The sequence below is a fragment of the Coenobita brevimanus genome, chromosome 103 (assembly GCF_032717465.1).
Source record: "Coenobita brevimanus isolate Jiangsu-jjx chromosome 103, ASM3271746v2, whole genome shotgun sequence".
NCBI lineage: Eukaryota > Metazoa > Arthropoda > Malacostraca > Decapoda > Coenobitidae > Coenobita > Coenobita brevimanus.
Window position 1 is genome coordinate 2,230,149 of NC_137056.1, and position 22,870 is coordinate 2,253,018.

General features: G+C 39.6%; 2 protein-coding genes across 2 annotated transcripts; one reads left to right on the plus strand and one right to left on the minus strand.

The window, feature by feature from the left end:
* The first annotated feature begins 925 nt into the window (after positions 1 to 925).
* LOC145415554 (histone deacetylase 8-like) lies at positions 926 to 9,402 on the plus strand. Its single transcript, XM_080284776.1, has 8 exons — positions 926 to 1,015; positions 1,994 to 2,307; positions 2,699 to 2,805; positions 3,340 to 3,532; positions 3,713 to 3,885; positions 4,351 to 4,445; positions 7,885 to 7,990; positions 9,356 to 9,402. Exons 1-8 carry the CDS (start codon positions 926 to 928, stop codon positions 9,400 to 9,402), a joined length of 1,125 nt encoding a protein of 374 aa, XP_080140902.1.
* Positions 9,403 to 12,116: 2,714 nt separating this feature from the next.
* On the minus strand, positions 12,117 to 22,221 carry LOC145415624 (uncharacterized protein SYNPCC7002_A1628-like). The gene is made up of 7 exons (XM_080284845.1): positions 22,127 to 22,221; positions 20,640 to 20,813; positions 17,691 to 17,850; positions 15,997 to 16,190; positions 14,189 to 14,344; positions 13,555 to 13,666; positions 12,117 to 12,292 (listed from the first exon to the last, which is right to left on the minus strand). The coding sequence occupies exons 1-7, from the start codon at positions 22,214 to 22,216 to the stop codon at positions 12,132 to 12,134; spliced, it is 1,047 nt and encodes a 348-aa protein (XP_080140971.1). The 5' UTR covers positions 22,217 to 22,221; the 3' UTR covers positions 12,117 to 12,131.
* Between the last annotated feature and the right edge of the window lie 649 nt (positions 22,222 to 22,870).

Below are 22,870 nucleotides of genomic sequence, written 5' to 3' on the forward strand. Positions count from 1 at the left end.
ACATGCTCGTCTCAAATATTTAACTCATGTCCACTGCTCTCACTCTTAACTTGTTTCCTTCCAACAAGGTCCAAACTTCACGTCCACACATTAGAGTTGGTATCACAGTACTGTCATGCAGTGACTTTTTTATTTCCATGCTCACTTGCCTGTATCTTATCACCGTTTCAAAGAACAAGCAACCTTTCTTCCTTGTTGTACTATTTCAAGCACTTTTCCCTCCAAACTTCCATCCTTATCATCACACTACCCAAGTACTGTATTTAAATGCACCCACATTTGCTATTTCATCATCTTCCAACCTCACTGTACATTAGTGATTTCATTTTTCTCAAAGGCCATAACTTTACTCTTCCCTACATTCACCTTTAGCTTCCGTTTCTTACACACACTTCCAGACTCATTCACCAAGCCTTGCAGTTCTTCTTTGTCTTAACAATGCAATGTCATCTGCAGACAGTAGTATAGGGAGTTTCCAAATGCTGCCTTCTCTCATTAGGGCCGCTCCAACATCCACTGCCCTCCCTTGTATATCTTTTACACCCCAGTCCATATACAGATTGAACAGCCATGGAGACATGACATCCCTGTTTCAGTTCAATATTCAGATAGAAAAATTCACTCAGTTCACTGTCCACACGCACTGCAGCCTTAGCCCCCTCTTACATACTCTTCATGGCATTAAACAGCTTCTCATTTACTCCATATATTCTCAATATTTTCCACATTCCTTGTCTGTTCACCCTGTCATATGCATTCTCCAGATCCATGAAGGCCGCATACAACTTCTTTCCCTTCTCTAGAAATTTTTCCACTGATGACCTGAGAATGAATATCTGATCTACACAACCTTTTCCCTTCCTAAAACCTCCCTGTTCTCCGACTACATAATACCTGTCCTTTTGACAGTAGCAGTGGCTTTAAAATGACAAGCAAGGGGACGCTGAGTGTAGCATACATAGCTGACCCGAGACTACTGGCTGCCTGTGATGCCGTCCCCGTGTTCAGACTAAGGGTGAGTGGTGATATACTATAGTTTGTTCACCCTAACATCACCTAGATTTTTAGCCATTTGTAGCTTATTTCATGTAGCTTGATTGCAGAAGAATACTAAAATTCTATATTATTTCCATAGCACTTTTATGATTAGGGCCATGTTCTTGTGTTAACATTTTGTTGCAACTCAACAGTCAAGCTAGAATGATGTTAGTTTTAGGCCAAGTTAAAGTGAAGCGAGTACAGTAAGACCTCACTATAACGGACTAATTGGGGCCCAAACCATTCCGAAAAATGTGAAATTCCGATAAAAGCGACATCCGGACTTCCCCCTGCTAATCCGGACTTTTTCCGATATATCAGACATTAGTCCAGATTGCATGAACGGTTTTTAAACTGTTTTGCCTACCACTGTGGTACAGTACTGTACTGTGTTATAGCTTCACTACATTAATCAGATGGTATAATACTGTATATATTATAATACTGTACTGTACACTGATAAACATGTCATTTATTTACCTTATTGTGGTGAACACAGCTGAAGTGATCAGGCAGTCCGGACTGCTTCTGGCTTTATCGGACTTTTTCCAACATAGAGGAATTTAGTCTGGTAGCTCCTCAAGTCCGATAAAAGCGAATTCCGGTCTATTGAAGTCCTTTATATTGAGGTTTTACTGTATAGGCAGGTAATGCAGCCAGTAAGGTTGTGTTTATGGTCCTGGTAGAGAAATATGGTATCAGTACAGTGTGTTTGTTCTGACCTGACTGATATCCCTAACCCATTTCAGCTGAGTTGATTGTCAGGTTGGAGGGTCAGTTTGACTAGAAACCAAGGAGTCTGTTTCTGCGCCATAACTAAAGCACATCAAATTTCATACAGCCATGACTTACAGCTTTCGAGCATGTTCAAGGCTTCCACAACATGGATTGCATCAAATACCTGTATAGCTTATTTTGAAGTTACAGTACAGTCTGCCATTTGTTTGTTCCACAGGCCAGTTTGACCCACAGTCTCATCAGCGCGTATGACCTGCTCCCCAAAATGTCTATCGTACCTTCACATCCAGCCACCGAGGAGGACATTCGGGGCTTCCACTCTGAGGAATATGTTAAACTCCTCCAGACGGGTGAGCCGGAGACAGAAGTGGAGGATGAGTATGGCTTGGGATTTGACTGTCCCATCCTTCCGAACCTGTGGGATATCGTTTGCCGGCTGGCAGGGGGTACATTAACAGCTGCACGCGAACTGGTGGAGGGGAGGGTCAAGTATGCTATCAACTGGTGTGGGGGATGGCATCATGCACAGAGGTACGGTACTTGCAAATCAGAGTAACAAATGATTGGCATGTTCATGTTATTTTCAATTCAGGGTAATGTCATAATTACTATTCTGATCATTGATATTTTGTCATACTATATACAGTAATGTTTTGTAATGCTATGTACACTGCAGTTGGTTTGTTGTTGTACATGACAGTCAGTTTGTTGTTAGGATCTGTAATGGGTGCAAGAATAAAAAAGATGTCATTATACTGATGGGGTTAATAGATACTGTACTTTCACCAGGAGGTATCCTCTAGCCTGCAGGAATTACTTGACACTAGCAGGAGTAAGTTAAGATGGCCTACCTGTGAAGCCTGAAGTCCACACAGACACATATTTTCACTACTTTCATTCTTCTTTCCTTCCTTCCCCACAGGGACTCTGCATCGGGGTTCTGCTATGTAAATGATATCGTGCTGGCCATTCGTCTACTGAGAACAAAATATGAAAAGGTGCTGTATATAGACCTGGATATTCATCATGGTTGGTATCTTTTTTTCTCTCTTTCTTTACCATTTATGGAGTACAGGGCATTTTTATGTCATGGTTGAAGTTGTGATTAAAGTTACAAAAATTCCCAGAGATTATAAAATAACTACAATTCCATGTCAGTCTTAAATTTTTGGACACCTGTATTGACATTTATATGAAGTATATACTGTACTGTGTATCTGTATTCTGCTGAAAACTGATTGAAATTCCCAGGTAGTAGCCTGACTAGGGAAAAACAAAAATGTCATTGCACTGAAGGGTATTCAGTATTTTCTTTCCCCTTCACTTTGTGATGTCTTACAAATGTTGTAGCATTTCCCTTTTTATACATGGAATTTCTGGCTTATGAATGGCCTTTTCAGAAAAAAACCATATGGAAGTTGAAGACCTCCTCCACTTAGGGCTGTCCTCAGCTGAAGAAAATCATTTGGCAGAAGAATAAACTAGAGACAAAAAAAAGGAGTCAAGTGAGGGATGTGTGTATACTGCTGTCCCACTTGAAGTATTTTTTTTATTTTATTACAGGGGATGGTGTTGAAAATGCCTACCTGTTCACTCCTAAGGTAGTAACCCTCTCACTACATCAGCTAGAACCTGGCTACTTTCCTGGGTCTGGTCCAGCTACAGAGACTGGGGTCGGCAAAGGACGTGGCTACACTTTTAATGTCCCGTACAAGTCAGGCATCAATAATAAGCAGTTTGTGCACTTGTTCGAAAGGTGAGTCATGTGGTATTTTCTCTGCTGTAGCTACTTGTGATTTAATGTAATTGTTTAAAATGAGTACCAGGTATAAATAAAATGAAGATTTTTAATAATGAGTATTAGTACAGTATGAAAAAATTCTTTATAAAAATTTTTGTGCTTTTCACATCAATTAATACATGTTCACTCTTGCAGTATCCTGTATAACCTGTGTGAGGTGTACTTACCTCATGCAGTGGTTTGTCAGTGTGGTGCAGATGCTTTAGCCGGCGACCCACTGGGCAATGGCAATCTCACCATAGAGGCATATAACACCTGTATCCAGCACGTCCTTAATCTTAACAAGCCTACACTTTTCTTGGGAGGAGGTGTGTGGTGCTTGATTCTGTTTTTTAATCTAAAAAAATAATACTGTTGGCATAATATCAATGATGTTGAAGCTATTGAGAAGAGTGGCTGATTGAGATGGTGGCATTATAAAAATTTAGGAAGAAAAAGTTAAGAATGAAGGTTGAGGAAATAAAGGAACTTTTTTTTTTCGTTTTTCGTTTTTAAAGGCTCCAACATGCTTGCATGTCTTGGCCTTGGTCACCTAATGGCAGCTCTCGACGCTGCACGATCCATTGCAGCCTCCCTGTTCAGTCCCTTAACCCTGAGGTCACATTTAATGACCTCGTTCCATGTCTTTCTCGGTCTACCCCTCATAACCCCACCCCCAATATTAACACTTCTCACCTTCCTCACCCAATTATCATCCCCCATCCTCTCCACATGTCCAATGCAATAAAGCATTGACTTTTTTAAAAACAAAATCTGTATTTTATGTTTTGCAGGGGGGTATAACAAGGTGAATGCAGCCAAGTTGTGGACCAGCATCACATCAACTCTCCTGGCCACCTCCCTTGCAGCTGAGATCCCAGAACACCATGTAAGCATCACATTCATGTAATCACTTCAGTCCAGTGACATGTCTTTGTTTTATGCTCTCTACTCTATTCATCTTATAATTTTTTTTCTTTTAAATGAAGGGGTTACATTTCCCTTTCCTTAACCCTTTGAACATAAAAGGTCTTTCTTAAGTTTGATTAAATTGCCTGTAAAAGGCAATAATAAACCGTGTGAAATCTGTCTATTCATCTATCTATTGCCAGATGCCATAATCCCGTAAGGGGTGGCCATTTGACTGTGAGTTATTTGTTTTACAGGGAGGGGCACTAACCCTCCACCAACCCACTTGTTGACACGTATGGAGCACGTATGGTTTGGTTATATGGTTACCACCCAGTGTTGTAAATAGTTTCTTGGCTTACAGGAAACCATTTGGCTTGTCACTCAATGTAAAGCCACCTGTAATGGAAAGAAAAGCAATAAGAAGTGACAGGAAAGTTGGGAGAAATAGGAAGAGAGGAGGCCATTGGATTATGCGACTTAATGCTTCACTCCAGTTACTTTCACATTATGCTTGCTAACTTCAGGCAGCTTTATATAGCACTGGAGAAACATTTTGAACTAGAGGAGTTAGAATCAGCCTTCATCAGCCTGTCCAGTAGATCTTTCTGTTTATCTGTCTACATCTATATCCAGATGCCATAATCCCAAAAGGGGTGGCCATTCGTCTTTGTATTAGTGGTTTTACTGAGAGGAACACTAACCCTCCACCAACTCACTTGTTGACTCGTAGGGAACATGTATGGGCTGGTTATATGGTTACCACCCAGTGTTGTACATGGTTTCCTGGTATACAGGAAACCTTTAGGCTTGTCATTCAGTGTAAAGCCACCTGAAAAGGAAAGAAGAGTAATGAAAAGCAGCAGGAAAGATGGAAGAGACAGGAAGTAAGGAGGGCAGACACAGGAAAAGAATGATAAAGGCAAAAGAAGTAGGCAGCACTACATGAAGTGAATGAATCTTTCCAAAGTTTAATAAAATCATCTGGAGGAACTTGAATAAGCTGTAAATGGATTTCAGTGTACTGATGCGGTTAATGTCTTCAGGAAACTATGAATCACTCTTAGCTGATTGAAATTACCCAGAGATAGCTGGATTAAAACACTAGGTTTGTCCTTAGCGACAGTACAGTATTAACTCTTCCAGCTTTTGACACATTCTTTATTTCATTCCTGCTCCTTCCAGATGTTTTTTCAGTTTAAGAGAAATTTTGTGTAGTACATCAGTTAAATATGACTCTCACAGGTTCAGTCACTACATAGGGTCTCTAAGATGAAAAAAATATCCATCCATCCAAAAAATAAATAAATAAAAAATCTGGAGGTATGGTCAGACTCAAATATGAAGTCCGTTTGGGTGGGGCCCGAGAGGGGATTTCCCTCTCTACAGCTCTGCCGCATCAACCCCAGTACCTATCTCTCTCTCTATCATATGTCGGCTATTTACTATTTGAAATTGTATATTAAATATTCTGTACTTATTAAATATATTAAATAAGGCTATATAGTGCTATGAATGTGTCGCTTTTTAGGATAATAGCAATGATTTGTATAAATTCCACACCACGTGACAACGTCGCTTTCCAACGTTGCCAGAGGTCAAGGACACCCACATCAGACTACAGGTGACCGGTCAATTCCTCCCTGATACCCACCCACGATGGCAGCTACTCCGACTCGCTCTCGTGTGCTCCACAGTCGGGAGAAAGAACTTATTTACAATGTGAACAAGTATTTTTTTAGAAGAAAGATCAGAGAAAGGACTTATGCCTACTGGGGAAACCTCTATAATAAAAACGCGCCAAGACTTTTACCTCAGTGGTGGTGTGGAAAAAAGGTCGAAACAATATAGAAGAAAACAAAACTTATAAATATATAAAAACTTTCTCAATCAACTGAGAGAGACAGAGAGAGAGAGAGGAGGTTTGGCAGAGCTGTAGAGAGGGAAATCCCCGCGTGGGCCCCACCCAAACGGACTTCATATTTGAGTCTGACCATAGTAAGAATAAACCAGCAGAATGCACCACGAGTCAAGAGTTAACACCCTCATGATCCTGTGGCTCTTTTGGCTGAATAGAATTATCTGGCATCAGCTTGATCATGAGAGAACAATGAAAAATTATATACTGTACTGTACAATGGTTAGGACAGTTCATTTTTCCTCTACTTACATGCCAATCTGCAGAAATATGTGCTTCAACCATCACAGTTCCAATATTGCAGCAATTTTTTTGTGTCACTCTTTTGCAGTACATGAGGATTTCTTATAGTATAATGATAGTGATTAAACAAAACTGCTAATAGAATACTGTACTGACTACAGTAAAACCTCCATGGTCGACCCTGCAGAAGGTAGAATTTCTGGTAAGTCAAGCTGTGTCCGAGGTGTGACTTAGTGTTTATTCAAAGGGTTACATTACACTTTCTTATATTCCAAGGCCTTGATAAGAAACAGAGGCTTGAGAGTTACAGCTGTACGAGGCTTACATGAGGGAGTGTTAGTGCCAGTTTTAACATAAGGATGTGAATGAAAGGTCAAGAGTAAGAGCAATGGAGATTGGGTTACTGAGGAATGTATGTGGAGTACAGAGAGTGGATAGGATTCAAAATAATGTGATTCGTCAAAGATGTGAAGTGAGGAAGTCTGTGGACACCAGAACTGAAGAGAGTGTATTGAGATGGTATGGCCATGTCTAGAGTATGGATGACAATAGAATGGTGAAATGGGTATATCTGAGTGAATTTGAATGTGGAAGGAGACGAGGTAGGCCAAGAAGAAGGTGGAAGGAGATGTGAGGAAGAGGTATGGAAGTTGGTGAGGTTAAGGGACTGACAAGAGATCGAGCTGGCTGGATGACTTTTGTGCGAATAAGCGCATGACCTGGGATTTGGCACCCTTTTTTAACGTGACAGTGTTCGGATTGGCTTTGTTGGATAAGTACCATATATGTGAAGCTACAGAACATGGTGAAGTTTCTTGGCCTATCAGATGGAGCCAGGATTCCATGGGCTTAAATGATGAGTGAATGGAAGCATGGCCTATTGAATTGGGCAAACTTTGGCTGTCTGTACGCTGCTACTCCTCACCCTGCCCTAGGGTGGGAAAGGAGGTCTGGATGATGGTGATGATGGTGCTTCATATCAACACAGAGTGCTTACTTGTCTATGAATATATGAACATAGCAGGCTGCTCCCTACGTGTCGAGTGGGTTGGTGGAGGGTTAGTGCCCCTCCCTGTAAAACAAATAACTCAGAGTCAAATGGCCACCCCATATGGGATTATGGCATCTGGCAATAGATAGATAGATAGATGGCAGGTATAAATATAAATTGGTAATGAAGAGGTTCTAGGGAGCCTCATTAACCTGTGAGAATATGGGCCCAAATCTGACCTTTTGGTGTGTTATTTCCTGCTTTCAGTTCTTCCCTCTTTATGGTCCAAGCTTTGAACTGGAAGTAACGGCTGGATTACGCAAGAGTGAGAATACACAGACCTCCATCAATGACACAGTCAAAGTTACTTATGGTAAGTGTTTTGTGTTGATGTTCTGCTTTTTTGTTAACCTAGTGAGCCCAGAGATGCCATTCTTGCATTGTCCTGATGATTATACTGATAATACTGTACAGTACAGTATTCATTGTATGGGGAATAACCTAGTGGTTAGAGAGATTGTTTGCCATGCAAATGGAAGCAAGTCCAATCCTTGGATGGAGGAGGGAACAGTTTAAGAATTTGAATTAAAATAAGATAGTAAATAACTACTATAGATCTCTCACAAGACCTAAAGAAATGTCATAAAAAACTCTCTCTAATATCATTACATCAACCTGGAATGAGACAGCCCAAGCATGTATTCAGTATGGATGGTGGGTACCAGTGCCAAAGTGGTGATATGTGAAGGATGTATGGTATGTTGGGGGGCTAGCAGGCCTTAGAGAACAGGCAGTTAAACCTGTGCCAGGAGTATTTAAAAAAAAAAAAAAAAGTTAGAGCCTTTTATTTGCACCTTTGGGGAAGGCAGTAGCTCAGTTGATAGAGAGGTGGCCTGCAGTCCTGCCGGACCCAGGTTCAAATCCTCGCTGGGGCAGGGAATAGTTTAAGGATTTGAATTTAATAAAAACAGACTTTACTGATCTACCAAAAGACCCGCCAACATGTCGTAAAAATACCCCCGCTAATACCAATACACCAGTCCTGTATGAGACAGCCCTAGCAGGTATTCAGAATGGATGGTGGGCATTAGCGCCAAAGTGGTGACACGTAGAGGTGTATGGTATGTAGGAGAACTACTGGGCCTTGGGAGCAGGCTGTGAAGCCTATGTCCAGAGTCGGGGGGAAAAAAAAAAAACAGTACACGAGGCTCTTCCAGCATAACACAAGATCATTTAACGGTAGTGAGATGTGGTGGTGGTGGTGGTGAGGAGGAACATTTGAAGGGATCAGTGTCATGCACTGTGGCAACCTAGCCTCAGTCTCCAGTATCTACAAGGGGATGATATGGAACTGTCTTTAACAAACGTTTGATACCTGTGTTGTATCTTAGAGATGAGACAGCCATTCCATTGACTTAGCTGATGGGTAAGATGAAGCAGGCAAGCAAGTGAGGTGGACTGAGGATTCTGGCTGCTTGACTGGTGAGTGTATGAGAGTATGGCCCTTTTAATTGGGCACGTTTGACAGTTTTCCCTCTTACAGATTTTTTCTCGCTCTTTGAACCCCACCTCACCCCACCCGTGGGTGGGAAAAGAGGTCAGGATGACAGTGTTTTTTTGTGATTACTTATTAATGTACACTTTTGCAACAATGATCAAAATATCACTAATTTTACTGTTACAGCTATGTGGTAATGTTGCCATTTTTCCATGCTTAGAAGTATTTTCTTCTTTTCAGATAATATTGCAAAGTTAGCAGAGTTATTAGGTAAGAAAACTGAGTAGGTTTTAATATTGCTGTGTGCATGTGTTGGTATTTGAAGCCTCAAAGTTTTATTGGATTTTAGATCAGAACTACAGTCTTCCTTGCTCATGAGCAGTGACTTTTTAATCTGGCTACTACCTGATTCAGATCAACAATAGGTATTTAAACATTTTTTTTTTTTTTGTCATCAGATTCCATGACCAAGGATAGACTTCTGAACTAGTGGGGTATGCCACAGCGCTGTACAGTATATCCTTAATAAACCCCTTTAATGGGGGTCTGTAAAATCTGAAGACAAATATTAAAACTAAAGCATCAACACTGTGAAGGGGTTACTATAATGAAAATATCACTGTAGGATTCCCTGAGCCATATTATTAGGTCTGTATATTTCCCAAAGATTTTAAATGTGCTTAATCCCTTCAGTTTGATGACAGTCTTTCATTTTAACCAGCACACCAGATTTTGAGGTTATGAAGGATGCCTATACTGTTTTTTTTTATCGAGGGCGAAGATGAACTTGACAGGTTGATGATGATTGGCTTAATGCAACATCACTTCATAATCTTTTACTCGTTAGCATTATCAATTGACAACATATATCTGAGGGGGAAATATGGGTTAGTAAATGTTATTCAGATATGTTGCATTCAGCCGATCATCACCAACCTGTCAAGTGTATCTTCGCCTCAATAAAAAAAACAGAGTATAGTTGTGAAGGGGTTAATGTAGGCTGTATGTCACTCCTCCAGCTCAGTCATGCTCCCCAAAGCTGAATAAACTCTAATACAGGCAATAAGATTAAAGTATACTAAAATTCTGTAATATGTCATCATGGTGAAGGGGGTTGATATTCAAGTGCATCCTGAATATATATATTTTATCCTAAATACTGTACTGATCTATTGTCATGATAGTAATTCTTCAAAAAATATTTTAGTAATCTGTGAAGAAAATGTTGTATCTTTTTAATGTATATATAATCATATTTGTGTATGTGTAATCAATATTTTAGTATTAACTAAGTTTTAAGGATTTTTCTTACCAACTGTAATCAGTTTTTAAGAGCATGGAGAATTAAGATTTTATACATGCAATATCCTGTTACATAAGAGGAAAAACCTGTAGTTTTCTATGTTTAATAAACTAAAGCTTTTGTGTTTGTTTTGGTGTACCTACACAGTAATTACATAACCATATGAGTATTATACAAATGCATACTGGATATTATACAAAAGCATATTTAGAAATATATAGTATGGTTTAGTGAATTACTGTCCATTTACTGCTGCATGGAAGTTTCACTCATGCTCCACTAATAGAGTTCCTGAGTACTGTGTAATGAGTTGATGATTTTTCATAAACCCAAACTGAGTAACAAATTAAACTAAAAGTTGTTAGGAAATAAAATTCAATGGATATATTTTTGTACTTTGTCATTCCTAAGCTTACCCCATCTTTAGGTGAGGGGAAAGAGCTCAGGATGATACTACAGATAAAAACTGTGCTAAATTTTCAGCTGGCATAGTTCTTGGGCAACCTACTGTACTGTATTATAGTTGGTTTCTTTTCACCTGATGAAACCAGGCCACCACAACCTGAATATAATACCAAGTCATGGTTGCATGAAATTCATGAGCCATAGTTAAGAGATAGGAGTTAATACTCAAACTGACCCCCCAGTCTGTCCTTACCTGGCCAACCCCTAAAGTCCTATGATCATCTATCGATGTGTTTGGTCCTTGGTAAGTGGGCCTATCATCGTCGATCATACACAAGCTACCAAGAACTGGTGTGAGGTATCCCTGCCTCTGATGACATATATGGAGCCTAGCCAATGGAAAGTACAATATGTGGTGGTGTCTGGCCTGACTGGTCCCCCCTGACACAGTGGGGGAGGGTCCTCCCCCCACTACCATTTCTCTACCTCCCTCTGCTCCATTGGGCCCTGTTCTCAATGTTTCCAACCACCCAAATCACCCTTCATACCCCCTCTAGACCATATTGGCTTTGTGTGGCAGACATATTTCCTCCATTTCCCCCCTCCTATGTCCCCACACATTCCCTCCACCTCCCTATTCCTCCTTATGTCGTCCCATTTTCGCTTATAGTGAGGGGTGGCTTTTTTTTTTTGCTTTTGGTGGTCGACAGTGTGGTAACCATTAGACATATCTGAGTAAAATATACATTTTCTGGTGTGTAAAAATCAAGCTCTTCATATCTTTGAGACCAAAATTTACTCTGGTGCATTTTTTGTTCTCTCTCAATATGCAAGGGATAACAATTTTTATTTTTGATGTTCTTTCATGGTCGTCAGTGCGGCAACCATTAGACATTATTTTCTGGTGTGTAAAGCCAAGCTCCTGAAATCTATAAGACCAAAATTAACCTTGGTGAAGGCTGAAATATCGGACCCTAAATGCGGTTTTGGGACCGGGCAAAGTGGGAGAATTTTGGTCTTTTGGGGTTAAGCAAACTGAAGTGTTACCAATCTGTCAGGTTAGAAAAAGATGAAATATAATCAGAATTATTAAAATTTCTGTGCTACAGACACAGATGGCAGAATTTTTGAGGAATCTGGTATAATAGGATGATAAGTATATTGGTTGGGGTTTACTGCTCACAATCCTACACAGGGATGGATGAGGCTGTCTCCCTTGCCTTAAATGTCAGGACTGGGGAAGGTAGTCCCAGGCCCCTACAGTGTTGACAACACTGGATGATAAAATGGATGACGAAAATTTTTATGCTAAAGATACAACTGGTAAAGTTCTTGAGCAACCCGATGTATTATGGTGTGTCGTGCTGAGAGCTCCATGATGTCGTCGTAACCCCCACCAATGACGGTAGCTATGGGAATGCCTCGTCCCAGCACAGACTTTAATACGTACATATCCCTCTTGTACAAACCTGGTAAGAAAAAAAGGGCATCAGTTACTTAACAAACCATTAACCCTATTTCATTTACACTATTTTAATCTGAAGGTGGTAGGCGGTGGCGACCATCATTCACTCACTTGATGATGTGTTGTCTACTTCTTCTTTCATCTTTATCATTCTTTTTCTGTGTCTGCCCTCCTCTCTTTCTGTTTTTCCCATCTTTCCTTTTATTTATTTATTTTTTTTTTACTCTTCTTTCTTTTTCAGATGGCTTTACATTGAGTGACAAGCCAAATGGTTTCCTATAAGCCAAGAAACCATTTACAGTGCTAGATGGTAACCATATAACTAACCCATACATCCTCTCTACATGTCAGTAAGTGGGTTGGTGGAGGGTTAGTGCCCCTCACCATAAAACAGCTAACTCAAATGGCCACCCCTTACGGGATTATGGCGTCTAGCTGTAGGTTAATAGATAGATTTTAATTTGAGCATATGGCTCATTTCATTAGGCATGCTGGTGACATTTCTCTCATGTCTGCATTTTTTCTTTCTTTGTTTTGTGGATCCTACCTCATACAAACAAGCAACAGAAATAGTCAGGATTATTATGTGAAACAGATAAGCAGGGTTCAGAAAAGCTGGTGCTTTATATGCGAGCAGAGGCTACTACCCTCAGTTGTTGCTGTTGTTGTTGTTCAACCCAAATATGTCTAAATAAGCACACTCATCAACTGCAGGCATGCAACTGCCCCTGTTGGGTCATCCCATGCAGTGAACAGATGTTCCCTAGCAGCTGACGATGCCTTGTGACAGCAAGACATATCCCAGTGTGGAGTCGCATTTGCATCTCTCGATCCAGTTAAGGGGCACTATAGCAGGCTCCACATCATCCCATTATATGGTTATATGGTTACCACCCAGCAATGTAAATGGTTTCGTATGTTACAGAAAACCATTAGGCTTGTTGCCTGATGCAGAGCAACCTGGAAGAGTACTGAAACAGAAGGAGTAACAAAGGAAGGGAGATGTAGGAAGAGGGCAGACATAGAAATAAAATGATAGAAGGGATGGAAGAAGTAGGTAGTACATCATGTGTGTATGATCACCACCACCTATCATCCACTGTCTTCAGTGATGGGAGAAAATACCTGCAAATCCTATAGTACACTGACGTCTTACTTTATTCTAATTGCCATTGGATGATTATGTAAAACTTACAAAACATCCCTCTCAGTGAAAGGCCTAACATGTCAATCATCCCACACAGTAATACAATTATCAGCACTTACCCTCATCTGTCAGTTTAAGTCTGCCCAACTGGTCTTTCTCGTGTGGGTCAACCCCAGCATCGTAAAGAACTATATCGGGTTGTACAGTGTCCAGTACTCCTGGCAGATACTCCTGGGATGGATTATAAAATTATTATACACTGTATACAGTTAAGTCCCCATTATATCACCTCTGTTGATGCCCTTTGCCAGTACTAAATTCAAAGTTTTGCAGAAAAATTGCCTATAAAAGTAAAAATGCTACCTATATAGCTGATGTGCTAGCTTCCCACCATTTACAGTACAAAATGTAAGCAAAATTCGATACTTTAGAACACATGTCTGGCATAAGACTGAATGTACTAGATATTCTTAGAATGTGGGGGACATGGAGGGGCTAAGAGGGAAGTCACAGTAGTTGTGGAGAGGACTGAGGCTAATAGTGAATGGCAAGGGATGGAAGATTTCATATCTGATGTATGCATATGATACTGTGCTGCTTTCTAAAGGTACAAATCAATCTTCATTTCAAAATATTTGTATAAAAGTATTTTTAAAATTTTTTTTGTGGCTATCATATGATATTCAGTTTAAGAAAAAGCTGTGTGAAGCTATTACTGTACATGGATTAAATACTTTACAGAATATTACTTACAGAAAGTATTTTCATATATTCTTTATCACCAATGCCAACATCAAGACCAACATCTAAATTGCTCTTTTGCTTCCGGAATGGGAAGTTATTTTGGCAGTGAAGAGACATTGTAAACACATCAGGATCATCTTGAAATATAAAAGCTGTGCCATCACCCTGGAATAAAACAGTTAATCTAAATTAATCATTATCATCATCATCATCATCATCATTCTCATCTAATCAAATTAAACATACAAAAAAATGGTAAACTGTAACAGCCCATCCATACTATCCTTCTAAGTCCCTGGTGGGTCCAAGGTTAGACAGCTGAAGTCCATATAATTTAAGATATTACTGTAAAATGAAAGCTCAGATTAACTAAAAGCACATGCCTGGTGAACTGCAAAAATATTAAAGCTGTTAGGTAGCACAGTCTGAAAAAGTCTTCATGCCCTAAATCTGGAAAACTGGCAAGTATGATGGAGGTTGGAAAAGTATTCATTACTTGAATCAAATGGTGATTTACCATCCTCCCCCTTATAATCTTAATCATCACCATCATTGTCTTTTTCCCTACCCAAATATTGTATGAAGTGAAGTATGGTCCCAAAGGCAAGAAAAGAAAAATATGATACAAGGAAAAAATCAACAGCCTGTCCAATGACATGGGCTACACACTCATTCACTTACCATTCAAGTCCCAAGAATCCTGGCTCCATATCATGGGTGAAGTCAGGAATCCAAGGGATAGGGGAATAACCTAATCTACAATTTACAAATGAGGCAGGAAGGATCCAAAACTTAAGTATCAACAGAGCGCTCTGTGGAATGAGCCACCCTGTCATTCATTCATATTTATTTAAGCCCTTAACATCTTGGCTCCATCTCACAGGCAAAAACCATTCATACTTTTTTTTTTTTTTTTTTTTTTTCATATATTTCAAATAACTGTGACAGCAACTCATTAAGATTTCTTTGAAAAGGACAATTTTCTCCAGCTCTTGCCCTTGGGTTCTTTAATTTTGCCTAAGGGAAAAAAAAAAAAAAGTTACTGACTTACCTGCTTTGAAAAAGCCATGCAACCTCATCCTGAATTTCTATATTTCATCTGTCAACTCTGACACAATATTGAAAGCTGAATATTTTTATACTGTAAATCATTCAGTGCCTGCTGCTCTACTACTACCTAAATTCTTGAAAGTAAGGGCACGGTCTTGTCTTGCAAATACAGTAGCTGGCATCAACATTTGGTATGGTACAATATAGTAGGGAATTGTTACCTATATGAATTTTTTAAAAGTGTGACAGAAGGTACAAAACCATCTTGTATTTTTGCAGAACAAGATTAACCCCCTGAGGATGGGAAAACACTCATATGCAGGGTACTGTCTCACCAACACTGAAGATGTATTCCTAAAAACTGTTACATGAAAACTCACTAAATTATAGTTATGCTTCAACAGAAAAGATTGTCACAATGTATATATACCCGGTATAAAAAAAAAAAAAATCAGGATCGCAAATAACTGTTGGTATATTTTTTGATGATGTGACTGCGTATATTCTATCTGTATGAACTGTATAAATGTTAAAATCCATAAGGGACTGAAAGAAATGGGATATTATACAATGAGATAAATCCTGTTTATCAGTGGTACCAACTCTGACTCCTGACCACTTTATAATGAACAGCATGTTCAGTGTTCTCATGCTGATTAACAGCTTTACGGTGAACACACGAAACTGTTAAAGAATTGCTGTACAGTAACTAATTGAACTCCTCCAGTCCTGAAAGGGTTAACAATAACTATAGGGCACAAACTTGCTTGATGTACATCCAGGTCCACAATGAGTATTTTGTGCACTAGGCCTGTGTGAATGAGTGTGCGTGCGGCCACAGCCAGATCGTTGATGAGGCAGTATCCGGATCCGTAGTCAGGGAAGGCGTGGTGAGTACCACCACCAGTGCTACATGCCAACCCTCGCATGAGGCTTAACTGGCATGCCAAAATAGTTCCACCTGAAGATGAATAATAATAATGATAATGACAATAATAATAATAATAATAATAATAACAATAATAATAAGCAATAATAATATGAGGATATAAAGGAGCATTGTGGTGTGGATGTGGATGTGATAGGAAGCATTAGGAGTGACACAATGAGGTGGTTTGGCCATGTGGAGAGGATGGAGGGTGGGAGACTGATGAGGAGAGTGTATGTGAGTGAGGTGGAAGGGGGGAGAGGGAGGGGGAGGCCGAGGATGAGATGGAGGGATGGGGTGGAGAGGTATATGAGAGAGGGGTGTGTGAGTTGGGAGCAGGGCAGTGAAATGGCAGGGGACAGGGTGATGTGGAGGCGATTTGTTTGTGGCCACCCCGTACGGGATTGAGGCGTCTGGCAATTGATAGATAGATAGATAATAGAAATCATCATCATCATCATCATCAAATCACCACCACCACCTCCACCACCACCACCACCACCACCACTGCTTTTTTTCCCACCTAAGGATAAGGTGAGGCAGGATCCACAGGGCATGGAAGAGAGAAAACAGAGGAAATTAATCAACAACATGCCCAAAACAATGGGTTACATACTGTACACATTCACTCTTCCAGAAGCCTGTCTCCACCTCAATCAGGCAAAACCATCAACACTTTTGTCCCCCCCCCCACTTTTTTTTTTTTTTTTTTTTTTAACATATGCATGTCATGTAATGCCATAGACGGGAGTACACTATTACCTAAAACTTTACAATACCATCATGGGAAATAGGCATGCCATTTCATTACTTTACTAATGGCCAATCCCAAATTATCCCCAAGATATAGTGGCCCAAGGCTAAGCTATTGTAGTTCAGAACATTTAAAGGTGGTCACCTTTAGGAGATATACCCTGTGGCTACAAGGCACGGGCAACACTGTGACCTGTGTATCCTACCACATGACTCCCATTTTCAGTCTCACTGACAAAGCATGAACCTTCCCATTCATATGGTAATAAACCTCCTTCTTTGTCTGTTATTGCAAATTATTGTTATTATTTTCACAGGAACATCGAAATTACCAATTAAAGTTCCTCTGCTCTCTAAAAGGCTGGTACACCAGGTCCCCTAAATTTAAAGCACCAATTGCATGGAATAAGGTCTGATATTTTGGAACAAAACCCTGACATGAAGACAGCCTGTAATTCTACTTTATCATCTTCACTGATGCTCATGGGGCTTATATTTTTCCAAGTTCCAATACATGGCTTTGAACAATGAAGCCTTAATCTCTTCAGTACCACTGTCTCCCATCTCAGTCATGCTGTGATTAGGTGATTTTATTCAAAGATCCTGTTTAATTCTACTTGGGATGAAACAGATCAAGGCTACATCTAAATATTTACAGTTTGAAAAAGAAGCTTGCTTTTTTTTTTTTTTTTTTTTTTTTTAAATAGAGATAACAAGAATAAAATAGAAAACTTGAAATCAAATCATCACTGGACTGATGGGATTATGAACCAAACTAACCTGTTTCATACCTGACACGACTGGCCAGGCCAGGGGTCCATTCAAAGCCTGTAACTCGCTGTTCCTTGGCCGACGTGTGGCCTCCAAAAAATTTGTCTACGTACTGCTGTGTGTGTACGCAGGCAGCAACTTCTGGACTTACTTGCTGAGGCATGATTACCTGATGGAAAGTGGTGTACAGGTAACTGCCAATCCTGTATTACTCTACCCTCTTCAAGGTGAAGGGATCTGAGGCTTACACTACTATTGTACAAACCCCTTCAATATGAAGATATACTTCCATTTTTTTCTCAATATTTAGAATTTTACTGAACTCAGGAAAGTTCTCTTGTACCAAAAGGGTTAAAAGAAGTCTAAGCCCTCCAGTACATAAATATCTCCCTTAAACTGAAAGTAATAGTCTGGAGATGGCAAGAACAGGATACCATACAAAAAATGTTATTAGCCTGAAGGGATTAAGGACATAATTAGCCTGCTTCACCTGGTGGCATTACATTACACGACTGAAAAACCTTCAGTCAACTCTTAGGAAACACTCTGTGTATTTGGCTAAGCTGTTGATCTGACTGGGGCACTAACAACTTGACCACCTGAAGGATTTGAGTCTGGTGGACTGCAGGCTGAAGCTGCCCTACTCCTGCAGTCCACCATCTTCTTGCCGGGGGATAGGGAGGGAGGAGAGGGATATTTACATAATCAGGCAATTACAACCCAGTTATTTTGGGAACATCATGGGAAGATGTACTGTACTGTATTCTAAGTGGTATGTGAGGTTTTGCAGCACTTCTTCCGTGGCTACTTATTCTGCATAGTACACCTTGACATTCTCTTGCATGCTATTTTATATCATTATAATCTCAACATAGAGCTGAAAAAATTGCTTAGGTAGATTTGTTACAAGTCATTATCATATGAATATGATCACAAGTCCAGCCAGCCATTTACCCTACTTATTTGGGAATACTGTTTAAAATTACTTATTATGCTTCCTCTTTTGAATCTCCAAACAGTACTGTGACTGGCTAAGGAGCCGCCGAGAGTTTTCTATGGGTTGGAAACTAAGCTCAAAAACCAGCTTATTACTCTCCAACAAGTGCTAAAAACTACTGGTAAAGCAAGAATAAATGAATGCATTAAAAGCTGTAACACTAAGAGCCTCACTTTTGTATCTGTAGCAAGAGTCTATGACCAATTATGAAGGTCATTCCCACATGTCATGTACAGTAGCTACAGCAGTTTCTCATATGTTGGTGTAGTCAGCCACCAACTAACTGCAGTTATTTAAACTAAATGTAAAGCAACCTCAATTCAGCGTCCTGCTGAATACCCAGTCATTCATTCCAGACAGTTCAGGGGCAAAATTAAGTAATTTCAAAAGCAATGAGATAAGACTGGTTCAAGTATACAGTACAGTAAAACCTCACTATAATGGAATAATTGGGGCCCAAGCCATTCCGAAAAAAGTGAAATTCTGATAAAAGCGACATCCTGACTTCCCTTCCAACCCGGACTTTTTCTGATATATCAGAGATTAGTCCGGATCGCAGCAACAGTTTTTAAACTTTCACTACCATTGCAGTACTGTACTGTTTATACATTCAGTCCAATAATCAAACAGTATAATATATATCTATCTATATAATCTATCTATCTATCTATCTATATATTCATTCATTCATCATCCAATCCTACAATGCCCCATGAGAAGGGTAGGAGCCTGGGGCTAGGCAAGTTGGTCCTAACATTTAAGATGAGAGTGACAAGCCTCACTCATCCCTAAATGGCATTAGCCTACGTGAGCAATAAACCCCAACCACCCCTTGGATGTAAACCTTCACCGGCTCAATCCGATTGGGCCGTAATTACTCACTAAACCACTAGGCGCTCAAATTTGGTTATATGGTTACCACCCAGCGGAGTAAATGGTTTCCTGGTGTACAGGAAACCATTTGGCTTGTCACTCAGTGTACAGTCACCCACAGGCAGAAGGAAGAGGAAAGAATGAAGGAAAGAAAGACAGAAGAGGGAGTGTAAAGTCATCCATAGGTAAAGGACAAGGAAAGAATGAAGGAAAGAATGACAGAAGAGGGTGGAAGGAAAGAAGGATGGAGGAGAGGAAAGGGCAGATACCTGAGAGCAGCACTACATCAAGTGAGTGGATGGTGAGTGCCCCCACCTACCATATACAGTATAGAGAGAGAGAGAGAGAGAGAGAGAGTATAACCTTGATATAACAGACTTCAATAGACCGGAATTTGCTTTTACTGAACTCGAGGAGCTACCAGACTAAATTCCAATATATCGGAAAAAGTCCAATGAAGCCAGAAGAAGTCCGGACTGCCTGACCACTTCAGCTATGTTCACCGCAAAAAGGTAAATAAAAGACATGTTTATCAGTGTACAGTACAGTATTATTATATACATTATGCCATTTGATTAATGTAGTGAAGTTATAACACAGTACAGTACCACAATGGTAGTCAAAACAGTTTAAAAACCATTCATGCAATCTGGACTAATGTCTGATATATTGGAAAAAGTCCGAATTAGCAGGGGGAAGTTTGGATGTTGCTTTTATTGGAATTTCACATTTTTTGGAATGGTTTGGGCCCCAATTAGTCTGTTATAGTGAGGTCTTACTGTGTGTGTATATATATATATATATATATATATATATATATATATACTGTATATAATAATAATAATAATAATAATAATAATAATACTGAAATGTACAATGGAGAATATAACTAAAATGGTTAGGCAGTCTGCACTGCTGCAGGCTTTATTGGACTTTTTCCAATATACAAGAATTTTGTCCAGTAGATCCTCGATTCCAATAAAAGTGAATTCCGGTCTACTGAAGTCTGTTATATTGAGGTTTTACTCTACATTATAGGCAAAAAAGACAAATATACAGTAGTAAGTTTACCTCACCAACAATCATACCTGCTTCTCTTCACTGATCACACCATCTTTGATAAGGATTTCATATAGACAGCGAAACTTCATCATCTTGAATCTGTGATTGGGAGGGAGAGGGCAAACATAACCATCATGGTGCACTATGGGTAATCCACTCAATTTCTGGGTTTGCTCCCATTCCTCTTCTGAAAGGTGGCTCTGTTGACAAGTACAGTAAGATAAAGAGTGTCCTTGTTAGAGTAAGGAATGGCAAAGTTCTAGAATATGACAAAGTATCAATGCTGCATACCAGTAGCAGCTACTGTAATTTCTGGGAAACTGGAAAATCAACTTCACTGATAGCAATGGAATTTTCGATCTATTGCCAAACACCATAAACCCATAAAAGGTGGCTACAAATTAAAGTAACTGCCTCCACATCTCTCTGTTCTACCATCTGGCTGCCCTCTTTCCAATTTGCATCTGCCTCCCTCTTATACCTCTCCCCTCCATCCCCCAGTTTCATCCTCAATCTCACCGCCCCATCCCCTCCTCCACCTCAACTTCAATTTACCGAAGGCTTCATAACAGAAGGATGTTTTTTGGCTATTCATATTGAGGAATGCCCGTGCCTAACATACTGCTGATCTGCTTTGGGGCCAAGGCTATTTCAACACTATCACATCTGACTGGTGGAAATGACTCATGCAAAGTACCATGAAGAAATTTAAAACTCTTAACATTCTACTCTTCACTTTAAGCATAAAATTAATATTATCATCAATGATCAGTTGTAACTGTAGACTGACACTAGAACATGGTGCTAGTTACAAAGAGGTGCTACAAAATTAATATACAGCCACAGTACCACTTTATTTAGTCACAATGCTATGGGAACAAAAATATTGCAAAAGGACAAAAATCTCTGCCAGGAACGAACTTTAGGTTAGGCATGGTACTACTATTCCTTGACTAATGTGAACATGACCCTTGTGGCTGGTATATTTCCTGCGTTGCATGATGTGTTTTAAGCATGTCTAATCCACATTTTACTTCACACCTCTGATAAGCAATATGCAATAAAGTAATTGGACTTTTATTGGAGGCAGTCTTCTAAGACCTGTAATCCAAGTGCTGCCTGTCTTATTAACCTCCTGAATCAGGCAAGTTTTAATCCTTTTTAGTTTATTTTTCCTTCTGCCAGATGATTTTTATTCAGCTTAGGATACTATTAAAATCAGGGGTTTAGATGTAGCCTTAAAAACCCCTTTGCCATAGATCCTTCCTAAATTACGTAAAATCTGGTAACAACAAGAATAAAATTGATAACATCCATGCTTAATGGGATAAAATCTATCTAAATCCCTAAGGATGTGCTGGGATATTCTGCAATTATTTTCTGGGATCTACTCTACTCTTTCTATGAAGTACCAGGTACCTTCAATGGTTAAGATGAGTACAATCTAGTTATAGCACAATTAAACTAAAAATATGTCACAGCAGTATAGTTTAATGCAATGGCATTACTGTACCCTTATTTGATGATACAGTCGATGCAGGTCCTGGTTTGCAACTCTCGTATATTGTAGCATTCTGGCTAACCTCCTTGTGGCAAAGTGCATCGACATCGCAACAGAATCTGGGAATGTGTTTATAAGCCAAAATTATGTTTAGGATTACTTACATAGTGGTATACATTTACCTTATCAGTAACCATTACAGCTACCAAACATTTCACAAAAAATTGTCGGAGAAAAATGCAAAATAAAATGAGTGAGGTAGTTAATGGTTAGGAAATTTAGACAGTAAATTTTTAGGGTCACAAAGTATAGCCTCTGGACCCTTGAAACTCTTGAACAACAAACCCATACTAAAGTCTGTTTCACCTGGAAAATCCATAACCCCTTTTCAGCTTAGTTGATGGACATGTATGGTCAGACTGGAGGAAAAATGTAACTAGTAATAAGGGAGGCTCATTCCTACCTTGTAACTAAAGCTCATCTAATTGCATGCAACCATGACTTGAGTTGCGGGAATAATCCAGTTCTGTCAGGTGAAAACAACCTGGCTACAATCTTAGTTGGGCTAAGAACAATGGTGAACTGTTGAAATACACTGGCCTGACGTCTACCTGTGCTGCCTTGAGTTCTTTTGGCGAAACTCCACTCCACTGATGTGACTAAGGAAGGCACCAAAATGGACATCATTTTTACTGTATCAGATTTGATTGTGCTATACTGTATATTTGACCTTTACTATTGTGGCCCCAAGCTCAT